We start from the raw sequence: 27497 nt of genomic DNA, 5'->3' as shown, positions 1-27497 counted from the left end.
TTTGTGCTCCAAGGTGAAAAAAGCAGAGGTATTTCTTGAGTTCTTCTCATATGAAAGCATCAAAAATCATCTGCTAGCATCACCGATGTTATCTGAACTTCTCCTTTATAAATTCTTTAATAGCTAAGTGGTGACTGGATTTCAAAAAAACTTTTAAAAAACCCAGTTGTATCTTTCAAAAAATTATTCCACTGTTATTCCTCTCCTGAAAAAATTGTTATTGTAGACCAATGTAACATTAATTCAGGGGTGTCCAGCTCAGTATAACGTGAGATTGTTTTCATGGTTATTTTACAGGGGATGGTGACTAGTTTACCTTCATTTTGTTTTCAGAAAGGTTGAGACACACTTAGAAAAACAACTCCTCCAGTTCTCTACAGACCACAATGCTACCAAGCATAAATGTAAGCATTTGGAAAGAAGACATAGGCGTAGCCATTCCACGTTGGGGAATTGCTCCATGACTTCCTGATGGGTGATGCTGGGAAGCAGGTGCTCTCACCATCATTTCTCAGACATGTCTCATTGTTGGTGAAGTAATTGTTATTGCCCTATTTGGGTCCAGTGTTAAATGCTATCAGCTTATTTTGATAGTAATTTGTTGCATGGTGGTTTGGTGTATTTCAGAGAGTTCTCTTTAATTTGCTGGAGCACGTAATCATGTCTTGTTCAGTTAGCCTCTTTGGGGGGTAAAGTTTCTCAGTTTCTTAGCTTGGGCTGACCTAAACAGGATATTCTGTCACGTATCGAGTCAAAAATTAGACTGTTTTTCTACAGTCAAAATGACCTACATGGATCTGTGTTATTCTCCCATGTTCTTCAAAGCCTGAGCTGGACTTCCAACTCACTTGCTTTTATGTCTGAGCCATTTCCCCACTGAAGTTTACAGGGCTGCAGACCTAACATACCTGCGCTGCCTTTGCAACAAGCACTTTCATAGGGTTTAGGAGAATGTTTTCTATGAAGTGGGCTAATTAGACACATAAGATGGATCTATCAAAGAGACAGCTGTATCTCCAACGGTGTAGATAAACTGATGAGTGAAGGTCCAGGGGGAGGAAAGACTACATGGAGGCAGGAAAGACTGTAAATAGACAAACTGTAAATAGACAAACTCTAAATGAGCAAGTATGGGAAGGGGAGACTCGACCTTAATGGCACCCCCACAAGAAAGACCATGAGAAAGATCCTACAGACTGTAGCACGACTTGACAAGGAAGAGTTTTCAGTATTGAATGCAAGCTGAGGAGGTGTGGGGAGCGCAGGAAGATGTTGTTCCCAACCAAGCATTTGGAAACGCCGCTGCAGCAGACAGGCTGTGTGTGCGGAGATGGGGAGGCTCTCAGCTGGTCCCAGCGGCAGCCGGTTGCCAGCACTTTCCTGCCATTTCTTTAACCCAGCCCTTCAGAAGGACTCTGAACTGTGTTGCCTGGACAGCACAAGCCAACACCATTGGTGCTCATTTTAGCCTGGCCTAAGTGAGGGGGCTGACAGGCCTTTGGTCCCCTGAGGAGCTGGTCCCACCAAAGGGGCCAAGGGATGACCGAGGGGGCCACCCGGGGTGCGTGCTGCCTGCAGGTACCCAGGGGTTTGGGGGGAAAGGACCCTCCTGACGCGACCACGGGCTCAGAGAGGCCTCGGCTGCATCGCAAACCTGAGGGGGGCAAGAGTGAGGAGGGGGCCGAGGGGGCGGCGGGCAACAGCTGGCCGAGGGAGGCAGCCCTGCCCGCGCTCGGTTCGCTCATGGTGGCGGGAGGCGAAGAGCTGCGCTCCGCGGGGAGGAGCAGAGCCGACCGCGAGCTGGGCGACCGGCCTGGCGGTGGAGCCCGGGGCGCCGGGGGCAGGGGCGGGCCCGACCCGACCCGACCCGACCCGGCCCGGCCCGGCCCTCCCGCCGCCGGCCGGCGCGGGCCGTTCCCTGCTCGGGGAGGGGAGGCGAGGAGGGGGCGGTGGCGATGTGTGCGGCGGCGGGGAGGGGGGGCAGAGGCACGCTGCCTGGGGCTGATTGGCCGCCCACTTTATAAGAGGTGCCCGGCCGGGGCGGCGGGGCTGTTCGTGGAGGTTGGGGAGCTCGGCGGAGCCGCTGGCCGCCTGTGGAGCCGTCCGAGCGGAGCGCAGCTGCCCGCGCCGCGATGCGACGCGCCAGCCGAGACTACACCAAGTACTTGCGCGGCTCGGAGGAGCTGGGCAGCGGCGCCGCCCACGAGAGCGCCCCGCCGCCGCCGCCACCGCCGCCGCTGCCGGCCCATCCGCACCCGCCGCCCGCCTCCCGCTCCCTCCTCGCCGCCCTCGTCCTCCTGGGGCTGGGGCAGGTGGTCTGCAGCGTCGCCCTCTTTCTCTACTTCCGAGCTCAGGTAAGCGGCGCCTCTGCCGGCGCCCGGAGGCGGCGGCGGGGTGAGGGGGCCGGCGCGGCCCCTTCCCGCCTTCTCGGCGGGCGTTGGGCGCCGGCAGCCGCGCCGTGAGGGAGCGGCAGGGCAGGGCGGCAGCGACCGCCTCGCACCTTTCAGAAGGGGCTGAAGTTCCTCGCGTCGGGTGGGATTGAGGCGATTAATTAAAAAAAAAGTCAGAGAACGCCCTTATCTGGCTATGCGGTTGGCCCAGCTTTGGGAGGCTGTCGGGCTGGAGGGCTGCCCGTACCCTGCCCGGCTTGTGCTGATCCCCTGGTCTCTGGAGCTGCTTAGCCTGAGCTGCACTAGGTAGCGTGCCGGCCTGGGGTGCACGCTGGCGGACAGGGTTTCTTAGCCAGGTCGAACATGAGGAGACCCTGAGCTGGGAAGCAGCTTAATGAGCCGTCGTCTGAAGTCTTGTGGGCTTTGGTAATTCACCGGAGAGGGGTTTGACACGGCTTGGCTGCCATTTGTGTTTCACCAGTGGGAGAAATGTCTTTAAGGAGAAAAAAGAAACACAACAAACCACCACACAACGCCGCTTGGGATCATTTGCCCTTTGGTCTGCGCAGGGCACTGGGGAGCAGGGTCTGTGTGTTAGCAGGCATCGGCTGGGGGATGCCTGCGGCGTGCAGCTCAGGAGCTGGTCTCAGAGCCAGGCCACAGGCCTGCCGGGAGGACGCTTCAGGAGAGGCAGTGGTGCGTGCAGAAGGGAGCTCTGAGAGGTATTGCTGTGGGGGCAGATGAGGTGATGAGCGGTTAGGCTTTCGGAGAGATGAGGAGTCTGCTTCTTGGAAATGGGTCAGCTGGCTGCCTGGATTCACTCTGCTGTGCCTCTTACCCGACGGGCAGAGCCCTCAGAGGAAGTGGGGGCCTGCTGGCTGGTTGCTTCTTGGGTTGGGTGTTAGCTTTTTGCTTGGCTTTTTCGTTGGATGCTAATTAGTTCTGTTAATAGGGGCCTCGCTGCCTTCATGGAAGTGGTACGTCTGCTGTGTGTACCTTTCATTTGAAGTCAGCAGTGAGTGGAAACCCGTTTCTTTCGGTTTACTTTCTAGGTAGATGCGCTTGATCTTGATGTAGCAGACTGGATTTCTTAACAGAGTGCACTCTGAAAATATGTTGCACAAATGTATGCCCACTTAAACAGATAAATAACTATCAAACATACAGTAATGCTGCTGATCACTTATTATGCAGACCATATTTTCTTACTGACAATGGCTTTGTGTTTGCCATTTTTACAAAATAAAATGGAATGGCAGTACAGTACTTAGTTATATCCTGCATGCTTCAGAAGAGTGTCATTTAATTTCTGGGACTCATTGTAAGGTAGCTTAAAGCTTGTGTGACAGTGAAATAAATTAGTGCCTGTTTCAGCTTGTGGCAGAGAAATGGTTTTCACTCCAGATCTGCACAAACTTTAAAAGACATCATTGTCAAAACATATCGCTTAGAAATGCATAGCTATACATTGATTAGTAGGCTAGAGAGCCATTGCAATCAAAACAACTAATCAAAGTACACTTTTTGAAAACCCTAGTTCTCAGTTCTCTTTACCTTCCCCCTCTGTTGTTAAGATCTCTTCCTGATCATGTCAGTGCATCACACTGCCTAACAAAGGGTACAAAGAGCTTTCTTACCATAATGGCTATTTTTCTTCTGCTTTCCTAATTTGAAAAATTATGTAATGGGTGTAATTCTGCATTTGGCAGCTTAATTCTCTTGCTGGTTTCTTGTTCCTGTAGATCTGGATTAATGCTATTGGATAGAGTCCTTTGTAAACTTGAACTTCTGAAATATCTAAAAGAGATGATGTAGCTAGATGTAGACTTGACTGAAGTCATTGCCTGAAAATTCTAATGGAGAAAATGTCTTCTTTGCCATCACTGAAAAATAGAATAATAAGTATACTTCTGATGTAAGTATTTAATTCGCAATAATAAGATATGGTAATCCATATTTATTTGCCATTTTTTAAATTGTGAAGTAAGTCTTACTTAAATGTCTTGCAGATTGTTTTATTGACATGGGACATGATCTGACCTTTTCAAAAGATTGCTGTCAAATTTAGTTGTATTAAGCTATCTCAATTTATACTTTTCAGTATAAATTTCAGCTATCTAAATTTGTACTTTAACAGAACTTAAGTATTGTGGTGTATTTTGTTAAAATAATGAGAAGTTAATAATGGAAGCTGTGCATCAAAAGACTGGAATTGTTTGGTTGGTGAATTAGAAAGATTTGACTGTACAGGCTGATAATAAGAAATTGTTTTACAAGCTCTTTAAAACTGTACTTAAGAGGCTGAGTAAACTCTGACTCAGTTTTACCATACACATTTTCTCTGTATTTGCATAAAGTTATTTGGGCTGGATCATGACACAATATGAGCTGAGACAATAGTAGAGGTTTTGGGTTTTCCTTAGTTTTGTTTATTTTGTGGCTTGAGCATTTGGAATTTCACAAGACACATAACTAAAACTGACACTAGATTTTCACGGGTAAACACATGTTCATGGCTAAGAAATAATGCAGCACAATGCAAATGAGACAATAGTTGATACATCAAAAAAAAGATAAAATTCAGTTCTTCACTTTTTCTGATACTCTCGTCGTAGTGTTTTGAAATATAAAAACATAAAAATGTTTTGGCTTTTCTTTTTGGACTGTCTTGTGCAGTGTGCTGAATCCAAGAAATCAAACACTAACAAAATGTATTTGTCATAAGTGTTCACTTTGCTTATACTTCATGAAGAACATTTGCTCAAGATCAATGAAAATGCCATGAATATATAGTTAGATACTTGGAGCAGCTGGAGATCATCATGTAATAGTCTCATGCACAGCACAAGGTGAGAGACCAAAGTATTTAGTTTAACTGGTACATGCTAGAGTATAGTCTCCAAAAGCTTTCCTTTTAAACTTTTCTTTCTGGCTCACTTCCTCAATGTACTTAGGTCATAAACCGATAGGAGTTTGGTCTAGCACTGACTGGACTGGAGGGCAGTAGAACAAGCTGGATGCACTCAAAACCAAATGTGGGGACTGGATGTCTAACTCCCATATTTTAACCTAGAACTCCAAGCCTATCCATTTTTCCCATTAGAAAAAAGGTCTGTATTGTATCATATTGAAGAACTCACACTTGGATAAATGAGGACCTGGAAGTCAGATCTTTGTTGGTACTTTGTGGGTCTGTGGAACTCTCACTTTCATTACAGTATGCTTTTAAACAATTGCCTTTCAGATTTCATCTGAAGTTTCATGAGTATTGTAGAGCAGCAGCTAACAGAAAGCAGCCTTCTGGGGGTCATTAGCACTTTTTAGAAGCTTGGTGGTTACACTCATGGAGTACAAAGTGATATTTGATAATCTGGAAATTTGTTTAAGTTTGAAATTAAGTGCAAATATAAAGGCTAGATATTTATTGTAAGGAGTAAATACAGACTGTGGTACTGTAAAATCTCATAATTGAGGCAAAATTTAATAGGTAAAAGTGTCTGGAATGTATTGTATCATTTAAAATGAAACTGAATCCTTTTAACATCGGACAACTGGTACTTAATTCTGTCAATTCATTTGGTCTCACCCTCAGTGCTGGAGTTCATTTTGGCTGCCCTGAGTCAGGTGAAAAGAGCCCAGAATTGCAACTAGAATGATGAGAGATGCTGAAAATCAAGGGACACCAACAGAGATATGGTGTCAGACCAAGGTCAGACATGATTCATGTGTACACAGCAGTAACATAGGAAAAATAAGCTAGACGCTTCTCTCTTTTAAATAAGGTAATTCCTCTGGGGTATTTAGCTTGCTTAGGGTGTTACAAAGCTTTCTCCAATATTTTTTGCTGCATCTTGGTATTTCTTCCAGGTATTAAATGTTTAGGACTTCATGCTGAAGGTCTCTGCCTTGCAAGCTTCTTCCTGTAGAACATTCCAGTATTTCATCTGGCTCTTCGGAAGTTCTTCTCAAAACACTTCCTTGAAAGTTTTTTCTGTGCATCGCTTCTTGCCCACAGTTTTGGTCTCCGTGTTTGGTAATGTTTGTTTACAGCTATGGCAGTTCAGTACATGGTCTTTATGAGGATACAAGATGTGGGATTTCTGAGAATGCCTTTTCAGACAAGTGAGCCAATTTTCATGGTTGAAGGTGGTGAAGTCTAGGTGTTCTTTGAAAAAGATAAGGGCAGTCAGGTGGATTAGCTAGTCTAAATTCAGAGCTTCAGTTTTCAAGCACTACATCTCTAGAGACTTACAGTTTGTCAGGGTGGGATGCATAGCTTTAAGTTGTTGAAGCTATCATTTACAGTGTTTCCATTAAGACTTACAGCTGTATGTGCAGAGATTCTGGTTTTCTGTCTTAAGCATTCAGCAGATGAACTATAATCCTAGTAAGTGCTTCTGTACAATCTGCTGTTACTGTTCTGGCACAGTGTTGTGTGACACATTTGGCTGACTGCTGATGGGTGATAGCTGTAAGTCTACGTTGTGCATTGAGAGGATAGATTTAGATTAGATATTAGGAAAAAATTCTTTACTGTGGGGGTGGTGAGACACTGGAACAGGTTGCCCAGAGAAGCTGTGGATGCCCCATCCCTGGAAGTGCTCAAGGACAGGTTGGATGGGGCTTTGAGCAACCTGGTCTTACTGGGTGTCCCTGCCCATGGCAGGGGGTTTGGAACTAGATGATCTTTAAGGTCCCTTTCAACTCAAACCATTCTATGATTGTATGATTTCTCATGATGGATAATCAGGCCTTTTCAAATTTCATGATCTTCGTGTTGTAAAACGTAGTTTTCTTGCCTGCTTTTCAGAAGATGTGTTTAAATAAATCCAAAACTGTGATAGTAGTCTCTCACTAGTAGAATTACTGATAAAAATATCTACTGACAGTTATTTGCTGTGGCTTCTATCTTCTGTGAAGTGCGTGGAGGGGAGAATACAGACACCCAGATCCTGCTGAAGACACTTAATTCCCTCAGGTTCTCTAACAACCCCAACATAAGAGGCTGTATCTGGAATAACAGGTCCTATTTGGGGTCCCTCAGTACCAGAGGTGTATCAATGAACTGGAGAGTCCAGCAGAAAACCACTGTGAGAGGTAGGGACTGTAGTGTGTCAGAAATGGAAAACTGGATTCTTTAAACCTAAGGAAGAACATACTGACATGAGGGAGGCTAATAACTGTTTTTAGCTGCCTAAAGATGGAGCCAGCCTCTTCAGAAGTGCACAGCAAAAACAGGCAGTCATAAATTGCAGCAGGGAGAACTCTAGCTGGACATCAAAACCAGTGTTTTTAGACAGAGTGGTTAAATTGTAGAACAGTTTGCCCAGAGAGGTGGAAAGTCTCCATCAATGGAGATTACACAAAGCTTGTCTAGACAAGGCCTTGACCAACCTGACCTAAGTTACAAGTTGGCCCTGCTTCAAGCAGGGGGCTGGACTAGAGACCTCCAGAGGTACCTTCTAGCCCAGTTAATTCAGTATTAACTGCCTTTTAGCAGCTGTTGGTGAACATTTTGTGCCTTTTTTTTTCTTTCTGTTTACAGTCGATATTTCTGAGTTCTGGATACTAGTAGAACATACTGGGAGAGATGAGTTGAGGGTGCAGTTCTGCAGTTGTTTCTTCTGTTGCTGCTTTCCTGCTCTTTCATTCCTATGCCTGTCCCTATATGGGCCATGATGCTTGTGTGATACCTGGAGTGGGTTGGTTTCAGGATGCTATTATTTCAGGAAATTAGACCAGCAGTAATTCCTCCCAGGTTATTGATTTAGAAGAGGAAGCTGAGAACCAGGAATGAAATTTTATGGAGAAGAAGGGTGACAGCACAGAGGTGCTGGTTTAGATCTGCTTAAACAATTAATGGGGCTGCACTGCACTAGCTGACTTCAGAAGTCATTAGGGTAGTTTTTGGTGATTAATTCATAGATTTTATTTCAGGTTCAGCTGTGTCAGTCCATCTCAGGAAGATGTTAGTGTCTCCAAGCCATTCTGTAACTAATCTCTACCCCTCTGCTCAAAGCTGTGGCATCTGCAGGGATAACAGAGATGGCTAAACCAGGGCACAGGGGCTGATGATCTGGATGAATCCGGCAAACGTCTCTGGTCTGGAGACTTCAGCAGAAGGGTGGTGATGGAGGAAGCAGCATTTGGTGTTGCCATCTGTGCAACAAATGTTTCTCTGCTGTGTGTGTCTGTTGGATGGCTGCCTGACTGGCATACATTTAAATTCACCTCTGTAATCTTACCCTTGTGCTTTTAAATTAACTTGGTTCTTTTTGGGTGTTAGGGAGTCAGTTTTATGTTTGTGTGAACAAATGATATGTGTTTGATTCACTCTTGCTGTTTTGTTGTTGTTTTGTTCAGTGCTATGTTAAAGGAAACTGAACACTTGTCAAGCGCTATCCATAATGTCTTGGCGTTCCCTTATTGTAATGACAAATAATGTATTATTACCTTTTGTAATTCTCAGGTAAAATTGTTCCTTCCTCCTGATGCAGAGAGAAGTAAATGTTCTTAATTAGACCAGCTGATACAGTTAGAGAACTTAGACAAGGTTTTGAGTGCCCAAATCCTTCAAGCCTTAAGTAAAAGTGGCTTAAATACAAGTTGATAGTAACTGCTGAGAGTCTTAGGCTATCTCTGAAAGATATTGGTTAGTATCTCTTGAGTGTAAAGTATATGGAGTGTGGAAATAGAGGGTGAGGTGGTTTAAATAACATTTATGCAATTAAATTCTGCCAAGGCATAATCCTAATCCTTGGAATGTCCTTCTGGTTTATCTAACTAATAGAATTCAGGAGTATTCTAAACTTACAGTTTAAAATTATAATTGAGTCAATCAGAAAGGCTGATGGCTAAGAATATCTTGCAGATATTCTGAATTTACCAGTCTTTGTCCCATGAAGCGGAATTGTTTTGTGGTACAGTTTTATCATCCTTTCGTCTTTCTGAATTTGTGCCATCTTACTTGGTGACTGTTTAATGCAGCAGTATCTCTTGCCCACTGCATTGGTTTAACCCTGGCCAGCAACTAAGGACCACACAGCCACCTGCTTACTCCACCCCGCTGTGGGAGAGAGACTTGGAAGAGTAAAAGTGAAAAAACTCGTGGTTGAGATAGACAGTTTAGTAGGTAAAGTAAAAGCTGTGCACGCACAAGCAAAGCAAGGAATTAATTCACCACTTCCCATTAGCAGGCAGGTGTTCACCTGTCCCCAGGAAAGCAGGGCTCCATCATGTGTAATGGTTACTGGGGAAGACAAATGCCATCACTCCAAATGTCCCCTGCTTCCTCCGCCTTCCCCCTGCTTATTTGCTGAGCATGATGGCATGTGGTATGGTGTATCCCTTGGGTCAGCTAGGATGAGCTGTCCTGGCTGTGTCTTCTCCCAAAGTCCTGTGCTTCCGCAGCCTACTCGCTGGTGGTGTGGTGTGAGAAGCAGAAAAGGCCTTGGCTCTCTGTAAACACTGCTCAGCAGTAACAAAAACATCCCTGAATTATCAACACTGTTTCCAGCACAAATCTAGAACATAGTCCTACACTAGCTACTATGAAGAAAATTTAACTCTATCCCAGCCCAAACCAGCACACCTACAAAATAATTTGTGATAACTGGCTTCTGCTCTTCTGTTTTTCCTTTTGAAAATGATGTGCTAGATATTGTACATACTTTCCCAAAGTTTGACATTTGCTTGCCACCTTGCAAACTATAGTTTTTACAGGCAAGGTGACAGTGTATGTTGCCAGCGAAAATAATTGTGATACTGCACTAAGTGGTTGAAAAATGGAATTCAGGATTATGTATTTTACCGTAAGACTGGGATTTATCATTAACTTTTGAACACCACGCATCTAAACTAACGAACTAGGCAGCTCAAGAAGTTAAATAATTCTTCTGTCACATGCTTCTTGAATGAAATAAACCACCTTCTCTCAATTTTTTACAGTAAAAATTTAGATAATAAACTTAGCTAGGTGTCAGACTTCTTGGTGGTTGAAAATTCTTCCTGAATGAAATGCTTTTAATGTCTCTTGGACAGACCCTTAAAACTGGTTGTACTTATAATTTTGTTTCAGATGGACCCTACTAGAATTTCAAAAGAACATGCACACTGTGTCAGAACACTTTTTGGACATCAAGAAAATACAGATTTGCATGATACATCCTTTGAAAATCAAGAAGCAAAGTTGATACCAGAATCATGTAGAAGTATGAAGCAGGCTCTTCAAAGAGCTGTGCAGAAGGTAAGTGACAGCCAGACTATTCCTTTATTTTGTGCTCCTGTTGAACTTAAAACAATTTTTCCAACATCTGTATTCAGAGGTAAGTTCTATGACGTGTTTTCTAGTGTTCAAATAATACCTGAAGTTCCATCCAAGGTCATGTGGTCTTTGCTCATGAGCCTGGTAGTAGTTAACCAATTCTGTATTCAAACACATTTTGGGTTTTACTTTTTTAACAAAGGAAGACTTGAAGTTGCATTGAGAAAACTATAACTGCATTTAGTTGATTGGCCATTCTGACATTTGGATGGGCCTGAAGGTAGTAGTTTATCCTACTGTTTGTACAGGTTTGCTGACACTTTGGATTTTCATAAAGGACAGTTTAACATTTTTTTTTTTTCAAAGTAGTCTTCCTGTTTCTGACAAGATTCTCCCAAGTCAAGATTATTAGCAGGCAAAATATTGCCTGAAAGACAGAGGAGATAACATTTGCTCTCATTTGCTCTTGTTTCTTACTCTTTCTGCAGCCCAAAATGAGGGATAGTATCTCCTTTTTTATTTTTTTGCTCACTGCCAGTTTTCTGTTCTGTGAAGACCATTCCCACTCTGGCAGAAGAGCTGCTTTGCTATAGCATAACTGGACAGTCTTTGCCTAGCAGTTGAGAGTGACAGCTTGTTCCCAAACACAGATAGCAAAAGTAGTCAGCTAAAGAAGTCAGCCCTGCTGCAGTAACTGGCTTTGATCTTTTTGTGTGATGGTTTTTAGTGCTAATTATAGGCTATTTAACAGCTGAATGTCTGAATGCTGTGGTATTTGGTTTTCCTGGCTTACCAGGTCCATTATAACTTGGCTTCTTTACATCTGCATAGGACTGTCAGTTTTTTGTAAAGGTTATTACATTAGGTTTGAGCTGAACTCACACTTCACAGAGTGAATTGTACTTGAGTTAATTATATAGCACTTTAATTGTGCTAATGTCATGTTTGCTTTTAAGAGTACCCTGAGTGACAGATCTTTTTGTGCACAAACCCTAAAAGAGTTCATGTCTTGTCCCTTTTACTAGCCACCCCCTTTAAAAATTTAAGGGGGGGGGGGAAAGACTAACTCTGTAGGATTAGTTCTTTCCTTCAGCATTTTATAGAAACTCTCACACTACACCTACTTTGCCCTGTGTGCTGGTACTAGACGGCTTGTTCATGCAGCTCCCATGACAGACTAAGGAGCTTGTTACAGTAAGTGAATGGGCAGCCCTGTGTGTCTGTTCTGGTCATTTGCTGCTGGTTACTCAACAAAGGCATTGGCTTTAGCTGAGACTGCATATCCTGCCGTTCTGGATGGAGGTTAAATGCTGCAATGTCCGTGGCCAAGATAAGTAGTGAGTAGGGATAACTTTTTTGGCTGATGGTCATTAGTTTGGGAAAAATAAAATTTCCCTTGCCAAAGTAATCAGACTCTGAATTTCCTTTGAATGCAACGGAATGTATTAAGCAGCTGTGTCAGTATTCTGGGGTGTTTTGTCATCATATATGGATGACACATAGAAACATAAAGATAGGAAAATGCTCATCTGGACCTACATTTGCTTCTTTTTGGTATATCAGAGAAGTGAAAGAAAAAGTGTTAAGGCAAAATTATACTTTACCATGTTCTGTAGGCTCTGCCTTTTGTTGGCTCTGCCATAATGAAGGGCAGAGATGCACCTGAATCTTACTTCCAGTTGTGCTAATCCTCTGTGTTGGGAATTTGACTGGTGTGACTTGAAAGTGGTTTCCTATCATCTGTGCTTTCTTCACTTTACTGAAGGAGAATCTAACCTGTGTGTGTTTTAAGAACCAGTATCCTTATTTGAATTGAGCATATTGAATTATTTGAATTCAGCATGTTAAGTGACTGAAACAGAATGCTTTAAAATACCGTTTACATTTTGTGATTTTTCAAATTTTGTCTTTTGCAATTCAAGCTGTTCAGGAAATGAAAATAGACAACTTGCTTTTACTCAGGTTTATGGTCTGGCTACAGCTTTTAGCTTACTGCACTGGTTCTCATCTGTTTTCCTTGCACACCTGTAGACCTAGTGCTTAAATCTAAAGCAGGCATTGACATGGAAAATGAAAGTGCTCTTATGAAAACCAACATAGTAGGGCTGCAAGGTCAGGTCTAGATTTTCTTTTAATGAAAATCTAATGTTGAATTCCTTAATATATTCCAGGATAAAGATACTGCTTAGGGAGCAGCTTACTCAGTAGACAGCATATTTTCAATATTGCCCATAAACTTTCAAGCAGACAAATAATACACTTTCCTAGCCTGTCTGCTTACTTTTTCTTGCATGTAATCTTAAAAACCTTTTGGCACTCCACATGTACTAACCACAGTTCTTGTGAAGTCTGTTATGAGCCTGAAGTAGAAAGGACTACAAACATATCTTGGGTCAATTCATAAGTAACTTTTCTTGGCAATACTCCCAGCTTCTAGCAGCTTGGGGAATTCAGGCATAAACTAGTCTCCCACATGGCAACGGAGTACTTCACTAGACCTCTAGGGCAGCACTTACAAAGATATCTATATACTTAGCAGACATTTAAAGTGCATATAGTTATAGACAAACTCAAGGTTTCATGAGCGATTGGTGTAAGTTGCTAAAATTTCACTGTTTCTCTCCTGCAACCTTACATGCCTTTTTAGTTTCTGCAGGCAACAGAATACTCATTTGGGTAGAGGTTGTAGTGCTACTGATCTCTGAACTATCTTCTGATGAATATTGGTTCATGTGCTTTCTATCTAACTTCCTTTCTGATTAGCTTTCTTCAGATTGCTGAATTTCCGGCAAGATAATCAGATACTTCCTCCTGGTATTAACCGGATTTAAAGCACTCGGGTAGTAGAAGAAACAACTGCACAAAAGAGCTTTAAGATCACATTTGAAGCAATACATGAATGTCCAGAGGGGTTCTTTTCTGATTGGTCTCAAAAGGCTGCTTAGAGCTGCTCAAAGTAGATATTGTGATACTATAAAAGCCAAAGGGGAGAAAAAACTGTTTGCAAATATCATGTCTGCAAACGTAGCCTTCTCTGTGCATCCTCAACATCGGATGTAACTTGAAGAGGAAGAGTTGTTTGTTTTGAAGATGCTGAGATACTAAGGGTTAAAACCTGCAGCCTGCTGTGGATGAGGAAAGAGCAGTTCCCAACCTTCCAGGCACTTAAAGCATGATTTTATTTTTTAAAATGTGACAGTTTTTCAGCTTCCCAATGGCCTCTTCAATTTCTTGGATGAAGGAAGACACATTTTTCATTTTTGTGACCGGCTGCTTGTCTGTTTGAACAGTGACTGTGTGAAGGAGGTTGGAATGTGGGAAGCAGGCCAGCAGAATTAACTTGGTGGGCAGTGAGCAAATGATGCAAAGGTGTAGAAGTGCAGCTTTTTGTAAGACTAAGTGGTTTGATTTCTGTGTACAGTTTTTCTAAAAATAGCTCAACAGCTTGGTAGCACTCATGGTTCTGTGGGTGGCAGTCTTAAGAAGTCACTGATAATATTTTGTCAGCAGTTCTTATGCCATTATAGCAGTGTTCTAGTGACAGGTTCTGTTAAGCTGTTTCTGCTGTCTTAATGGTAGTACATTGTGATTAGGTATGAGATGCTTAAAGACATTTAGGTGCTAAAGAATGCAGTTTAAAGATCTGGAAAAACCTAGCTCTTAATTCCTTGCAGTAAGGCTACCAGGGAATTTTTATAATCCCACTAAGAGGCTATCTTTAGACAACTGGCTATGTGCAGGCAGCCACTGAAAAATGTGGTCCTTGAGTCTTTTGGAGTCAAAAGCAAGTATGTGCTGAAATGCTTTGAGGTAGGTTGTGTATCAGCACCTTGGAACTGTAGAAACATGAAGTAAAAAAAAAAAAAATCTAGAGAAGTGCTGAACTACTTACTTTTCAGGAGGAAACCCATAGGCCATCTTTATCTAGGGATTAGTTCATGTATTTCAGCTTCCTTTTGGAAGCAACAGAACAGAAAGGAATATGAAAATTTGTGGGGCTGGTCAGAATCCAGTAGAGAACTTGGCACCAATCCAGTGTTTGGAGAACTGATGAAAGATTTCTGTTTACTGGCCACAGGTTAGTCACTTCTAATCCAGTGACAAGCACACAGAAGAGTCAATGAACATGAGACAGTTTCCAGCTCATTTCAGTGTGTTAGTGTTGGGCTCACTCTTATAATCTCCCTTTTGTTGTAATGGCACTTGCATTCCTAATTGCATAATAGCATAGCTTCAAGAGGAGTATAGGAGAATATTCCTGTCGGAGAGAGATGCTCCTGGTATACAGGAAAGTAGGCTCAAGACAGTCAGGACAAGGAGAGTTGTTGACCCAGGTCTTCCTGGGTAGTGGTTCTGCTTACCAAGTGGTGATGTTGCAGATGAACAGCACCACCAACAGTCAGAAAGAAAGCAGCTCAGACTGCATTTCATGAGGACCACAGCTGTTCCACATGGCAGATGAGCAGTCAGGCTGCTAGGTGTCAGAAGGTGAGGTACCCAGATGTTAAAGCTAGAGCATCTTTGGAAGTGTGCAGAAGCAGAACTCTTTACTCCTAAAAAAACCGTAGGTTAAGAGGAGGATAGAAATTGGTCAGTTCAAGGACTTTAAGGGGTGCACAGTTACCAAATGTGGGATTTATTTTTTTTTAGTACTGGTTTAGATAATAGGAGATTAAAATGTACATGGCTGGTTTTTTTTTTGGATCTGCCTGGTAGGCTTTTTTTTCAGGCAAGGATGTTATCACATCCCCCAGAAAGAAAAGATATGAAAGCAGGCTCTGCGTCTGAGAAGTTGCCATTAAGAAAGCAAGAAAATGAAGGAGTCTTCCCTTTACAGGGAAAGGATTGGGAGTAAACGTGGTCCAGTAATCTCTGATAGTGTGGTCCATCTCCCAGTCTTTTAGCTTGTGTCTTGTTCTCTTTAGAGGCTTTTGCCACTTTTTGTAGTACCTAGTACTTGCAATTTTTTGTCATCTTCCTACTTCTGATGAAGTTAAAGAGTGTGTGGCTAGAGGCTGGTGCTGGTGTGTAGCTTCTAGAATTGAGCTTCATTTCATGCACCTAGAACTGACATTGATGTAGGAAGATCAGAGAGGGAAAGTGAATGTAAATGGGGGAGGTGGACATGCGTTTTGCTTCTTTTGAAGTTGCAATTCTGAGTTTCTTCTTGTCTCTACAGCAGAAGGCATCTTAATGATTTTTATCTACAAAATCAGCATATCTCTGCTGAAGAGTATGCTTTGATAGTCATACTACAACTTCCATACTGCTGTGGCTTTTCATATTGGTTTAGCATTTAAACACCTACTGAAAGGGGAAAGTGAGAGTAATAAATGTACCAGCTAAGGCATTACAGATTTCACCGTGGCTGCAAAATTACATGAAAGCAAGACTTTGGGTGTTTTGAAAGTAGGATTTCAAATTCTAAAACACGGCAGTGATTGAGAGCACAGTGGAACATTGCTGATCTGGCCAAATCTGAGCCATGTTTCATATATGTGGTATTGAATCAGATGAACAGCAATATATATGACACAGACAAAAGAAAGGACCTCTCTTACGTTTCAAAGATGAGGTATGATTTTCTATCCTCAGCAAAATGTTTCCTTTCATTAAACATTTTGGTGCCTTCATGGTATGAGCTATTCTGAATAGCAAGTAGAATATTACCCCTGATTTTTTAGAAAACATGAGATGAAGAGAGTGATGGGAGAACAAGGGACAGAACTGAGGACTGAATGTTACCAAGACTCAGTCCAGGCTTGTAACAAGAATAGGCTGCTTAGACTTTTGAAAGCTGCTGTTTTTATGTTTTCTCAAGATGAAAACAGGTATGGATTATTAAAAGCAAGGCTTTTTGTGGTGCCTGGTGTCTGTTACTTGCACTGTTCTTGTTTTTGAGTAACACTGGTTTCACGTTAAAATTTGTCTGCAGTTTTGTAGAATGCATATTTCCAAACTCTGGCACCCAGTCCATTTGGCCCAGTACCGGTGTGGAATATGCTTAATCCTTCAGTTCCTGCATACCTTGTTAGATGTGAGCCTTGATTATAAAGCCTTGTAGATCTGCAACCTCTTCCCTGTTAGTGGTCAAGTGGGAGGGGTGGAGGTTTTTAATTTACCTCATTACAAGTGAAATTCAGAGCTTAGCTTTAGTTATTAGTGTGGTTACACACTAGTCCCTATGTAGAACTGCTGCTTTCATTACCTTTTGACCCCAAGTAATTAAATCAGTTCATAACTCTGTTTTATGTGGTGCATTCTTAGCAGCTATTGTTCCATTATACTTTGAGAAATATTCCAAGTGCAGTAAGTAAGAAAGGTTGTAAATGTCCTGTGAGCACTACTTCAATAAATAGTGCAGTGATCATACACATCATCATTCCTATGCACCTTTATCAGAAGTGTTGGACAGAGGAAGTAATTTGATTTGTAGCAGCTAAACTGTGTGTTAATATTATACATCGTGTAAATATGAGAATACGAGTCCCAGGTATCTGAATATACTGCAGTTAGAACAGCCCCCATGTATACATACACACAGTGTGTGCAAACTACCTGAAATACATGAGACTACAAAACCAAGGCACTGAAAGCAGTGACTCTTTTTCATTTTAGGAAGTCCAGCGTGTCATGGGAAGAGCACCACCAAGACCAGAAAAAGGTAGGTGCTGGTTTACAAATAAGAAATATTTCAGTTCTAAACTTGTCTTTCTGAGGTAATGTGATTCTTTTATCTCTAGCTGCAATGGAGGCATTAGGAATGGATCTGTACAAGAGAAACAAACCTGAGAAGCTGCCATTTGCCCATCTCATTATTGATGATAAGAATATTCCATCTGGTAAGTTCATTTTTAAGAGAATTGTTCCAATGCTACTATAAATGTGTTAAACAATGAAGTATATGAAAATAGTTCAGCAATACCAGCAACAGACTGGGATTTCAGAAATGGCTTTTGATAATGAGAATAAATCGGTTGTGTTAAGGAATTTCAGAGGCAGCAGGGGTAATGCTAACAACAGGATAGCTTCCCTTTTGCCTCAGGTATCTTACATCAGTCTGTTATGTGCTGAATGGCCTCTATTTCACATGACCGGTTTTCATGATCAAGCTGTGAGGGCTTGGCCTACCTCTTCATGCTGTCTTCAGGTGAGGAATGGAGGTAGGCGTTGAGTGCTTTCCTCATTTCTTATTTTTGTTGGGCTAGTAAGGCCCATCTGGAGTTCTTCACTGACACTGGACATCAGCTGTAGGTATACATACACACAGACATATGTGTACATACATACAAGGATATATTATACATGACTAGCCATAATCCAGATGTTGCAGGCTGGAAGATGTTTCCCTTCCATTGAATCTAAGATTTTTCTGTTGTCAGATGAAGAAATATGTTGTTTTCTATTGTAAAATTCAAGAATGTCTTATGTCCATCTATTCTACCCTTCACAGCAGTGCTCCTTTTGTGTGCTGAAGTATAATTGGCTCTGTACTGGGTGACACAACATTTGTCTTCAGGGTGGATTTGCAAGCTGAGAATCTTATGTGAATACATAACGCACACGTCAGGTGCCCATCAGTGTAAAAACTTGCCATGAAGGAAGCACATCTTTCATTTTGGGGTGTTGAAGGCCTAGAACTGCAGTCCCAGCGTCATTACAATTTGCCCGCTAGTTCCCTGCCCTCTGTGGGTACTCCCATAGCATAGGACTGAATTTATAGCAAGTGTTTCCTTCTGCTAATGGCATGTTGGAAAGGTTTTTGTCATATTCCATTCATTATTATGTTGCAGTGCTGCTATAGACTTTTTCACATCAAGACTCTCAGGGCCTTCCTGATGTTCAGACATGCCAAAGATTCACAAGGGTCTGTCTGTATCCACCTAGTCTGTTAGCAGGAAGGTCAAAGATCATGGCATTGTACTCTGAGGAACAGGGTTTCTGTTCAGTGTGTTGACTTGGATGCAGTATGTTTCTGAGCTATTGAGTAGGGGGAAAAAAGAAATGTTTGTGGCTTTTATTTGCCCCTATGGTAAGAGGATGGCATTCTTTTATCTTGCCAGAGCTCTTGTTCTCTAGCCACAGGTACCTTTGGATAGCTTTGGGAATATTCTCACTAGTACGATATGAGGGAACAAGACATGATTCTGCCTTGGAACACACTCCAGAGGAAAAGATTAATTCCTGCAATTTTAAGATATCTTAGTATGTTTCTTTTTTTGCCCTGGGGCAATGTCAGTTGAGATTTTTCTCTCTGTATTCTCAACACAGTGATCATCATTGGTGTGGTAGAAGTAAACCAGAGTGTTTTCTGAAGCTATTAGAGGATCTCAAGACAGGAGGGGACATCGATCACCACTGATTTCTTCTTCTGAAGCTGTATACTTTCTGCAGTGCTGAACTTACTAAGCTATGTGCATTCCTTTTCTGTTTTATATGACCAAACCAAGGGGGAATGCTGTGTTGAGGCTTGAAATCTTAGATTTTTAGCAGGCTGCATAGTATAATACCTTGCTCTTGCTCTTGCTCAATTTAAAGACAAAGCACTTTTGTACAGCTTCTTGCCTGTAGGGATAGGATTCTTTCTCCCTTCAAGTGCATTGACATTGCCTTTATAACCAGAGAGCTTAAGCAGCTTGTCAGATGGCAGCCAGAACTTCTACAAGCTTTCTTATTAGCTCAAATGCCTCCTGACAAGCTTCTGTTTCAGTCAGATATTGCCTTTTGACATAGGTCAATAGTAGAAAATGCAGTATCAGTAAACTTGTCTTAGCATTTTGTCTTTGGAAGGATTCAGTTAATTTGCTAATCAGAGAGATCACTTACATCTACAGAAGTGGAGAGTGTCAGTGTCCCACTTTGAAATCCACCTTTTCCCGTGGGGAATTTACTTGCTGTCTACCTGCATGTTGCAGTAAACTGTATTTTTATCAGGACTAGTAGTGATAATTTTTACTGTTGTGCATCACTGCATTGATCTTCCAAGGAGTGACATAGCACATCTGTGAATAATATCAAGGGAGGCATTGCTTGCTCTATTCATACTATTTTTATTTTTTTTTAATAACACAGTCTGCAGGAGCTATCAGAAATACATGTGTGGCAACAAGCTGCTCTGTTTCTCCTTGGAGCAGATCAACCCCTTACCAATGTGATGACTTGAACATATTACCTCCTGATCTGGCGCGTATGACTTCTGACTCTTTTGGAAGAGCATTGGCCAGGATGTTAATTGTGAGCACAGCTTCTGCGGTCCTTGTGGGCATTGCAGCAGTGAGGGGCTGTGTCAGTATGGGTGCCTGGAACCCTGGACCTCTAGTTGTGGGGCACTTCAGTATTATGCTGGCTGGTATGAGGCAGTACCCACTTGGCTGGGTGGCATAGAGGTTAATGACAGGCATAAAGGATGAGGAATTTGCCTGAAGGTCACCAGGAGTTTCTTTCCCATTCCCTGACTGCAAATAGCAATTTCTGTTTTCTTCCCCTGACTCCTTAGCCTACATGTCTGAAATCCTTCTAATCTGAAATCCTTCTAACTTATTTTATGCCATCCATGAGTCTGGACAGATCTGGTCATAGTGTTTTAAGGTTCTCTGCTGTCATCACTCTGACCCAAAGAAAACAATGTCTGGGGGGTGGGGAGAATATTAATTCTTCATCACTGTCAAACAGGATTTTAAGTAGTTTGCCACTGAACACCTTTCATGAAGGGGCACTGAGCAGTGTCTGAGGGAACACTTTTATTTTTTCACCTGGTTCACAATAATATCAAGCTCCACATGGACTTTTGCAGCTAGGGGGAGTATGAGGAAGGGGGAAAATAACCCTTCCCAGATCTTGGTGTCCCCACCCATCATTTGGCTGCAGAAGCCATAGTGGTTTGGCTTGCTGTGTGTATTTTTTAGGTTTGCTGCCTTAGGTTAAAGCTGGATGCTTGCTGGTTGGTTTTTACCAGAGCTCATTATAAATGCTACCTAGGTTTTAAATGAAAACAGTGAATTTTGGTTTATAAATTGATTACAGAAATTACTCACAGTTTAAAGGAGAAAATCACAAACAGAAATATAAATGTTAAATATATAATTTGGAATGTGAACTGATACCTTTCACTGTCTTAAGGAAATGCTGTAGTATTCTGAGCTATTTACAGCTAGAGGTTCAGCTTAGTTGCCCTTTTTCTCCAAAATAGTTTTTCAGAGCAAACAGTGCTTTGGTCCTTCCCTCAGGCTTAATTTATACCTGAAAGCTACTAGGATGCAAAGAAATTATCAGTACAGGGCTACTTTCTCCTCTGGTCCCCTCGCATCATATTACTTCTCAGTAATTAATTTTATTGAAACTCATTTGTATTAGTTCATGCTCACAAATATACAAGACATTGTTTTGATTTGTAATCAAAACAACATTTACAGAAAGACTTTATTATCTTGACTTTTTTTATAATGCTTTTTACTATGTCTGGAATGTTATCTTACCCATTATCCTCAGACATCTTCCTTCTCTGTCAACATGACTGACTTTGTGCTATGTTTTTTTTTTCATGGCTCATAGTAAATTTTGTCACAGAAGATACTGTATTGCAGAGTTTCTGACTGTCCCGTGGCTTGGGTTACATTTCAGAGTTTCTGCTATACGGACAGCTGACTTTCCACTTGCATGCTCCAGTTTTCTCCTCTGTCTGTGTCTTGGAATAGTGATTGGTTTTGGTGTCTCCAAATTTAGGTGTATTACCACCAGAAGTGCTGAGAGCCTGCTTGAACCTTCCATTAAATGTTGCATGGCGTAACTCCTACCAATGTATCTTTGTGCTGTGCCAATGACTGTGGTGTGCCTCTTCCAAAGCTCTGAATTGTGGCAAAAAGGCAATCTGCCTCAGTTAATGCAATCATACATGCATATATAAAATGATGATATATCTATATAATATATATTATATATATAATATGTATAAAATATAATACAAGCATTATCATTTAGGTTGGAAGGAGCTTCCAGAAGTTATCTAGGCTAATCCACTGCTCAAAACAATAAGGGTCATCTTCTATCATCTTTTGGCTTGTCCCTCTATGTGAGTGTGGATGAATGATGAGTATTGCCCTCAACACCAAAACAGTGTGAACAAACTTCACCACCTCAGCACCTCAATTACAAATGACTGTGGCACCTATTATCTCTTTCCCCTTCTTCAGCAGAGAATCATGCATTCCCACTGAAGATGTCTTCAAAATTTCTACTTGTTTAACACTGGCAACTAAAAAGTTTACTTGCCAGGTAAATAAAATCTGACTAGCAACTACCCAGTGGGCCACCAGTCAGTCCCAGCACACCAGCATGCCTTTCTGTTCCATCATATGTATACATTCCTGTCCCATATCTCTGAATTGTGTCTCCTCTGATCCAAGCAGTGATTTCTTGCCTATCCTCCTGCAGTTTTTCTGGCAGAGTTAACACTGTACACAAGAAGTTCTACAACTTCCTCAGCTATCCCCAGTGCTTCAGAGGTGTACTCTGGTACCCCATCTAAGCATCTCTTGCGGGTGAATAATTCTAGACAAGAAGAGACTTAAGATCTTGGTGTCGCTTCCAATTAATTGATGGTTTTCAGAGGTTTTTGAGGCGCTGCACAGAAGACAGCTTCTTTGTATGATTTTTCTTGTATAATTTCTACCTGCCTGCACTGGAGCCATAAGGGAGCAAGTATTTATGATCTGCCTTTGACAGCCTGTGCTTCACTCAAGTCTTTGTGGAAGAATGCCAAAGCTTTTTGTTCTGGACTGCTATTGAAGTATTATTCTCATACGCTGCAAAAGTTACTTGCCCTTGGCAGTTAGGGAAGACTCATGGCTCTCAAATTCCTGTCCCTACTTCCCCTCACTTTTTGTGCAAACAAGTCCAAGAGGCATCTTTTTAAATAATGAAATGTACCTGGGGCTTTTCCCCTGCATGCTTCTGAGCATTGTTTCTGGGGCATGCCTTGATATATGCTTGGAGTTAGAGGGCACTGGGCGCTGACATGTGCCATGGAAAGTTTGGTGGGAATAGGTTGTTTTCGTTTGATGTTGGCAGAATAGAGTACTGAATATTCAAGCAGGCATTTAGATGCACTGGGAGCCTAAGGTGTAAGGTCCTCTGGTGCCTGTGTGGACCCACGGCTGTGGGATGGAACAAATAGTTAGTCTTGTGTGGTGAAAATTGCTAGTGGGTAGGAGAAAAAGTTGGGCAACTCTCATCTGTTGTCTTCTGCCCTGTGCATTTCACTGAATAAAAGGTAGTGTTAGTGGCTTGTGCCTATCAGGAAGGGTCAGGGCCTGTGCAGCTTTCTCAGGACAGTGCTGTTTCCTCTGCGTGTGTGTGCCCACCAGTCTTGCTTGGATCTCTTCCTCCCACTGTTGCCTGTCCCTCTGTTTTTTGCAGGCAGAGGCTGTGAGATGAGGTGGGTGCTATAGTGGGGTGGTGGTGAAGCTAGGGAGGTGATAGGGCTGTGGGATGTGTGCTGCAGGGCATGTTCCTCAACAGAAAATACTCTGAATCTCTACATAATACGCAAGCTGTAGTAGCATTGCTAACTGGGCTGGTGTTGCAGATCTGCTTCTTAACACTGTGCCACCAAAACTAATCCGAGGGGTCAAACATGACCTGATTTAGAAGGACCGAGAGAGAGCATTTGAGTCTTCCCTATCTGACCTGCCAGGCCATCTCTTAACACAGCCTCAAATAGCAGGATCTAAATGAAATGAGATCTGAGACTTGACCAGCTTGTACCATCTCTTGGAGGTTTCAGTGTGGCTACTTGATGACAGCACCCAGGAGGTGCCTTTTGGGCCAGGATTCCTGGGGGGCATTAGAACCTGTATATGCGAAGTTAGCTTTCTGTGACAGTGCTGAGCTGAAGAACTAATCTAAACATCTCCAGTCTCTCAGCACCTTTTTGTCCTCTTCACAAAGCACTCAGTCACCTTAACAGATACAGCACAACTTCCTCTTTACCAGGCCATCATCATGCAGGCAGAGCTGAAAGGATTTGTGTTAGAAGGAATTCAATAATGCTTCTTTACATATGTTAATTCTATTAATCTATCTTTTTTGATAGTCAGATTTAGTAACTGTTACATGTGTATTTTGATTCTCACATGCATGATGTTCTATGGAGAGGCAGAATATTATGATAATTTTCTTTCCTGATTTGTGGATCTCCAGTTTAAGACTGCTTGAAGGGGACCATTCTCCTCCACGCATGGCATATCGGCTCATTGCTTCTAGTTTGAAACTTAAGATACTTGAAAAAGAATAAAAATAAGAAAAGGAAAAAAAAAGCAATATATCCAGAGTCACATCTGTTTTCCTAGAGGATTTTTTTCTAAGACTTTCTGCGAGGTGTTAGACAAAGAATCTGAGTTTACCTCCTGAACAGCTGTGACTGCCCAGCTGTAACTATTTGTACACTTCTCAAAGAATAAGGATTGTGCTGTGGGCCACTATCCTACATATCTAGGGTATGATTAAACCAGATTGTGGAGCCTTATTCCAGTATATGCAAGCACTGGGTTAAATCTAAACATTGTTTTTGCATAAAAAAAATTTGTCATAAATACTTGAAGTGCTATCTAAAGTGTAGCCAACTTACTGTGCAGTACTAAAGATGCACAAGCATACTGACTTTTTTTGCCCTTTTTTGGGGGTTTCTCAAATGAAGATGTTTACCTTTGTACCACTACAGTCACAAGAACATGAAATATGGGAAGGTTTCATAAGGTTTCTCTTTGGAGAATTTTCAGTTTAACATCTTTTCAGATTTTGTTTAGTTATTCCTTACAAACATTTACAAGTTAAAGACTAATAACAAGATTAGCAGTTTTTTCATTAGCAATTTTTCCTTTCAAATTCCTCTCAAGTATTTGTTACTCAAATGAAGTTTTAGGTGGAACGCAGTTTCTGTACTGAGCTTCTTCCATGATTGCTTAGCGTAGTCAAACTGTTGGGGAAGTGTGTTGTACCATGGTCCAGCAGATGTTCTAGTGGCAGGGCAAACAGGTAGAAATAGTAAGCCAAATATGGCAGCTCATGATGGAAAAAAGTATCTTACGAATTTCTATTATAATTGTCTGTCTAATCCTCACTTTAGGCTATATAACTCTAGTTGCTGTTGATTCTAAAACCCAGAGGTTGCTTTCTAAATGTTGGGGTTTGTTAAATGTTTAAAAATAATAATTATTTTTTTTCTTCCCTCTTCAGGAACTCGCAAAGTCAACCTCACATCCTGGCATCATGACAAAGGCCAGGCAAACCTATCAAATATGACGTTCAATGATGGAAAACTAATTGTTAATCAAGACGGGTTTTACTACCTTTATGCTAACATTTGTTTCAGACATCATGAAACTTCAGGAAACCTGACTAAAAGAGGGCTTCAGCTGATGGTGTATATGACTAAAACAAACCTTAAAATAAGGCGCTCGGATGTGTTGATGAAGGGAGGAAGCACCAAATACTGGTCAGGGAATTCAGAATTTCATTTTTATTCTGTAAATGTAGGAGGGTTTTTTAAATTAAAATCTGGTGAAATGATCAGTATCCAGGTATCAAACCCATTGCTACTGGATTCGTCACAGGAAGCAACTTATTTTGGGGCGTTTAAAGTTAGGGATTTAGACTGAATCTTTCCTTAGTGTGCTGAAAACTGTTTGCGTTTTTAGTGGTCCAGAAACAACTTGAAGACAGAACTGAAAGTCTTTTGCAGCCCAATTGCATCTGTATAAGCCATATATCTCTAAAGACACGTTATTGCCCTGTGCAGACTCCAGCGTGAGTCCCACAAATGCATAAAGGGCAAAATTACATAGTTCTGATTCAGTCTTATAGCAGTTTTACTTCATATGTCTCCACTGGCTTCGGTACAGCCGTTACAACTTTCACATTGGCATAGTTGAAATCAGAGCAATTAGTATTGAACTTCTGTTTCCGAGTTCTGCCCTTTTTGACCTGTGCTACTTTTACTAGTTTTGGTGCAAACGTAGGACAAGACAAGAACTTGGCTCCCAGCTTGCATTTAGGCCTCAGTTTTGCTTGGGGTTGAGCATTCTGACCCTGAGATGGCAGAGATTACAAAAGTATGACTAATCCCATGCATTTGATGTGGCTTTTCACATGCTTAGTTAAGCCTGTTCTTGCTTTGCTGGATTAGGGTTGGAGAGTTCAGGCTGTGGCAGAAATGAGTTGCAGAACACCTAAACAGTTCAGCTTAAGTTTTTACCTGATTGAAAGGGTTATTCCAGGAAGAAGGGAGATCATCTGGCCTTGCAGTTCTAAAAGGTTAATTACAGGTCATTTTTATTATTGTTGCACAGTTAATTGCAAATATAGATTGCCAAAATACAGTGTGCCTTTAAAGTATTACTTTGTGCCAGAACCTGCAAAGACATTTTTTAGACAAAAAGTATGTATTTTTATATTCTGTAATATCTAAAGTTATATTTCAGGTGTAATGTTTTGTGTAAAAAAAAGTAAATTATATTGTCCTATAGTATTTGATACAAAATATTTAAAATCTCTTGCTGTTTGTATATTTAATGTTTTAAACTGTTTTTAATGTACAGACATGTTAAACTGGTGCACTTTTTAATCCCAATGGGAAAAATTGCAGCTAAAAGAGGTTGTTTGCAATTAGCAAATGTAATATATATCTTTGTTCTTTTTAACTTAATAGATTTCTGTTAATCTTGTCAGTATTATAGGGAGGGGGGGAATCACACCGATGTCATGAATAATTACACCAGAATGCTGGTCACTGGGTGCCTTTCAAACCTCAAGGGTAATTGACATTACAAAGCTGGCGTTACCTAAATAAAAAAGAAATTTTAAAAATTAATATGTAATAATCCATTGAAATGTAGGGGTATTTATAGTTACTGAACAGGCATATTTTCCTACAACAAAATCTGCAAGTTGTAAATTCTGCAATTAATGACTTTTTTAGCTTAGTTTCCCAAAAAAGTGAAGCTTATGTCATTGCATTGCCTGTCCTTGTCTCCCCTTCTAGCTTCGAAAGCTCCGCGTGCTTCTGCCAGCTCAGGCAGGTGAATGGCAGTGTTAAGAGATACTCTTACAGGTTTTATGAGAACAGACAGCTGAGAACGACTCAGCCATGATACATTATTTGTCAGTGGCTGGCCACTGTTCATATTAGGCAACAAATTAGTACAGGGAGACTCCTAGCTAGCTGCAACGTGTGTTGTTGCTTGTATAGTTGCTTGGCCAAAAGGGGTAGGTGCGTGGAACCTGAGAGGTGGGTATGTGGGATGTAGGGGAGAGCTGAAAGTACTACAGGTGATGTTTAGAGCACATCTGGGCAGGGAACAGCAACTTGTTGGGGAAGGGGTGAGGGAGGTTTTAGGAGTGTTTGTCTGTGCTCTAAGGGTGATGGTGGGAAAACCCGCTCTTCAGTGCGGTAAGAATCACAGAAGGCAAAAGACTCAAATCTGTAGGAATTGAGGCTTCATATAAATCCTCAGGCTTTTTTTTTTTATTTTTTTGGTAAAGAACCATGTTGAATTCAAGCAATTATTTTATACTGTATAATAAACTTTTCTTGTTAATGTTAATACTGTTTTCTTACAAAATATATTTCTAAAAAAAAATTAACTTTGTGATTTCTTTATTTTCCTGTGTCCCTGTATTTCTTGTGCAGCTTCAATCATTTTGTTGAGACTTCAGAACATACAGGCTGAGTATGGTGTAACTCACAAGTGAGGCACAAATTGCTATTTTGAGACAATTACAGTGAATTTTATGAAGCTTTGATTTGGCTCCAAACATGCATCCACCACTTTAAAGTGGAGTTACATCAT

The 27497-nt window shown here is 41.6% G+C and overlaps 1 protein-coding gene across 2 annotated transcripts; it reads left to right on the top strand.

Annotated features, from left to right (window-relative positions):
* Nucleotides 1–1967: 1967 nt before the first annotated feature.
* Nucleotides 1968–27286, top strand: TNFSF11 (TNF superfamily member 11). 2 transcript variants are annotated; one of them, XM_055702963.1, is made up of 5 exons: nucleotides 1968–2354; nucleotides 10468–10635; nucleotides 17272–17317; nucleotides 17397–17495; nucleotides 24886–27286. In XM_055702963.1, exons 1-5 carry the CDS (start codon nucleotides 2133–2135, stop codon nucleotides 25305–25307), a joined length of 957 nt encoding a protein of 318 aa, XP_055558938.1. In that variant the 5' UTR covers nucleotides 1968–2132; the 3' UTR covers nucleotides 25308–27286. The 2 variants fall into 2 exon arrangements, with proteins under 2 accessions (XP_055558938.1, XP_055558939.1); XM_055702964.1 differs by lacking the exon at nucleotides 1968–2354 and adding an exon at nucleotides 5914–6099.
* Nucleotides 27287–27497: the final 211 nt, after the last annotated feature.

The sequence above is a fragment of the Falco cherrug genome, chromosome 2, assembly GCF_023634085.1.
Source record: "Falco cherrug isolate bFalChe1 chromosome 2, bFalChe1.pri, whole genome shotgun sequence".
Classification (NCBI taxonomy): Eukaryota; Metazoa; Chordata; class Aves; order Falconiformes; family Falconidae; genus Falco; species Falco cherrug.
The sequence above is the reverse complement of the archived record's forward strand: the minus strand, read 5'-3'. Positions and strand labels throughout refer to the sequence as shown.

Coding starts and splice junctions, on each gene's coding strand:
- TNFSF11 (XM_055702963.1), top strand. CDS start 2,133: ATGCGACGCGCCAGCCGAGACTACACCAAGTACTTGCGCGGCTCGGAG. Junction 2,355..10,467: donor TTCTCTACTTCCGAGCTCAG/GTAAGCGGCGCC, acceptor ATTTTGTTTCAG/ATGGACCCTACTAGAATTTC. Junction 17,318..17,396: donor ACCACCAAGACCAGAAAAAG/GTAGGTGCTGGT, acceptor TTTTATCTCTAG/CTGCAATGGAGGCATTAGGA.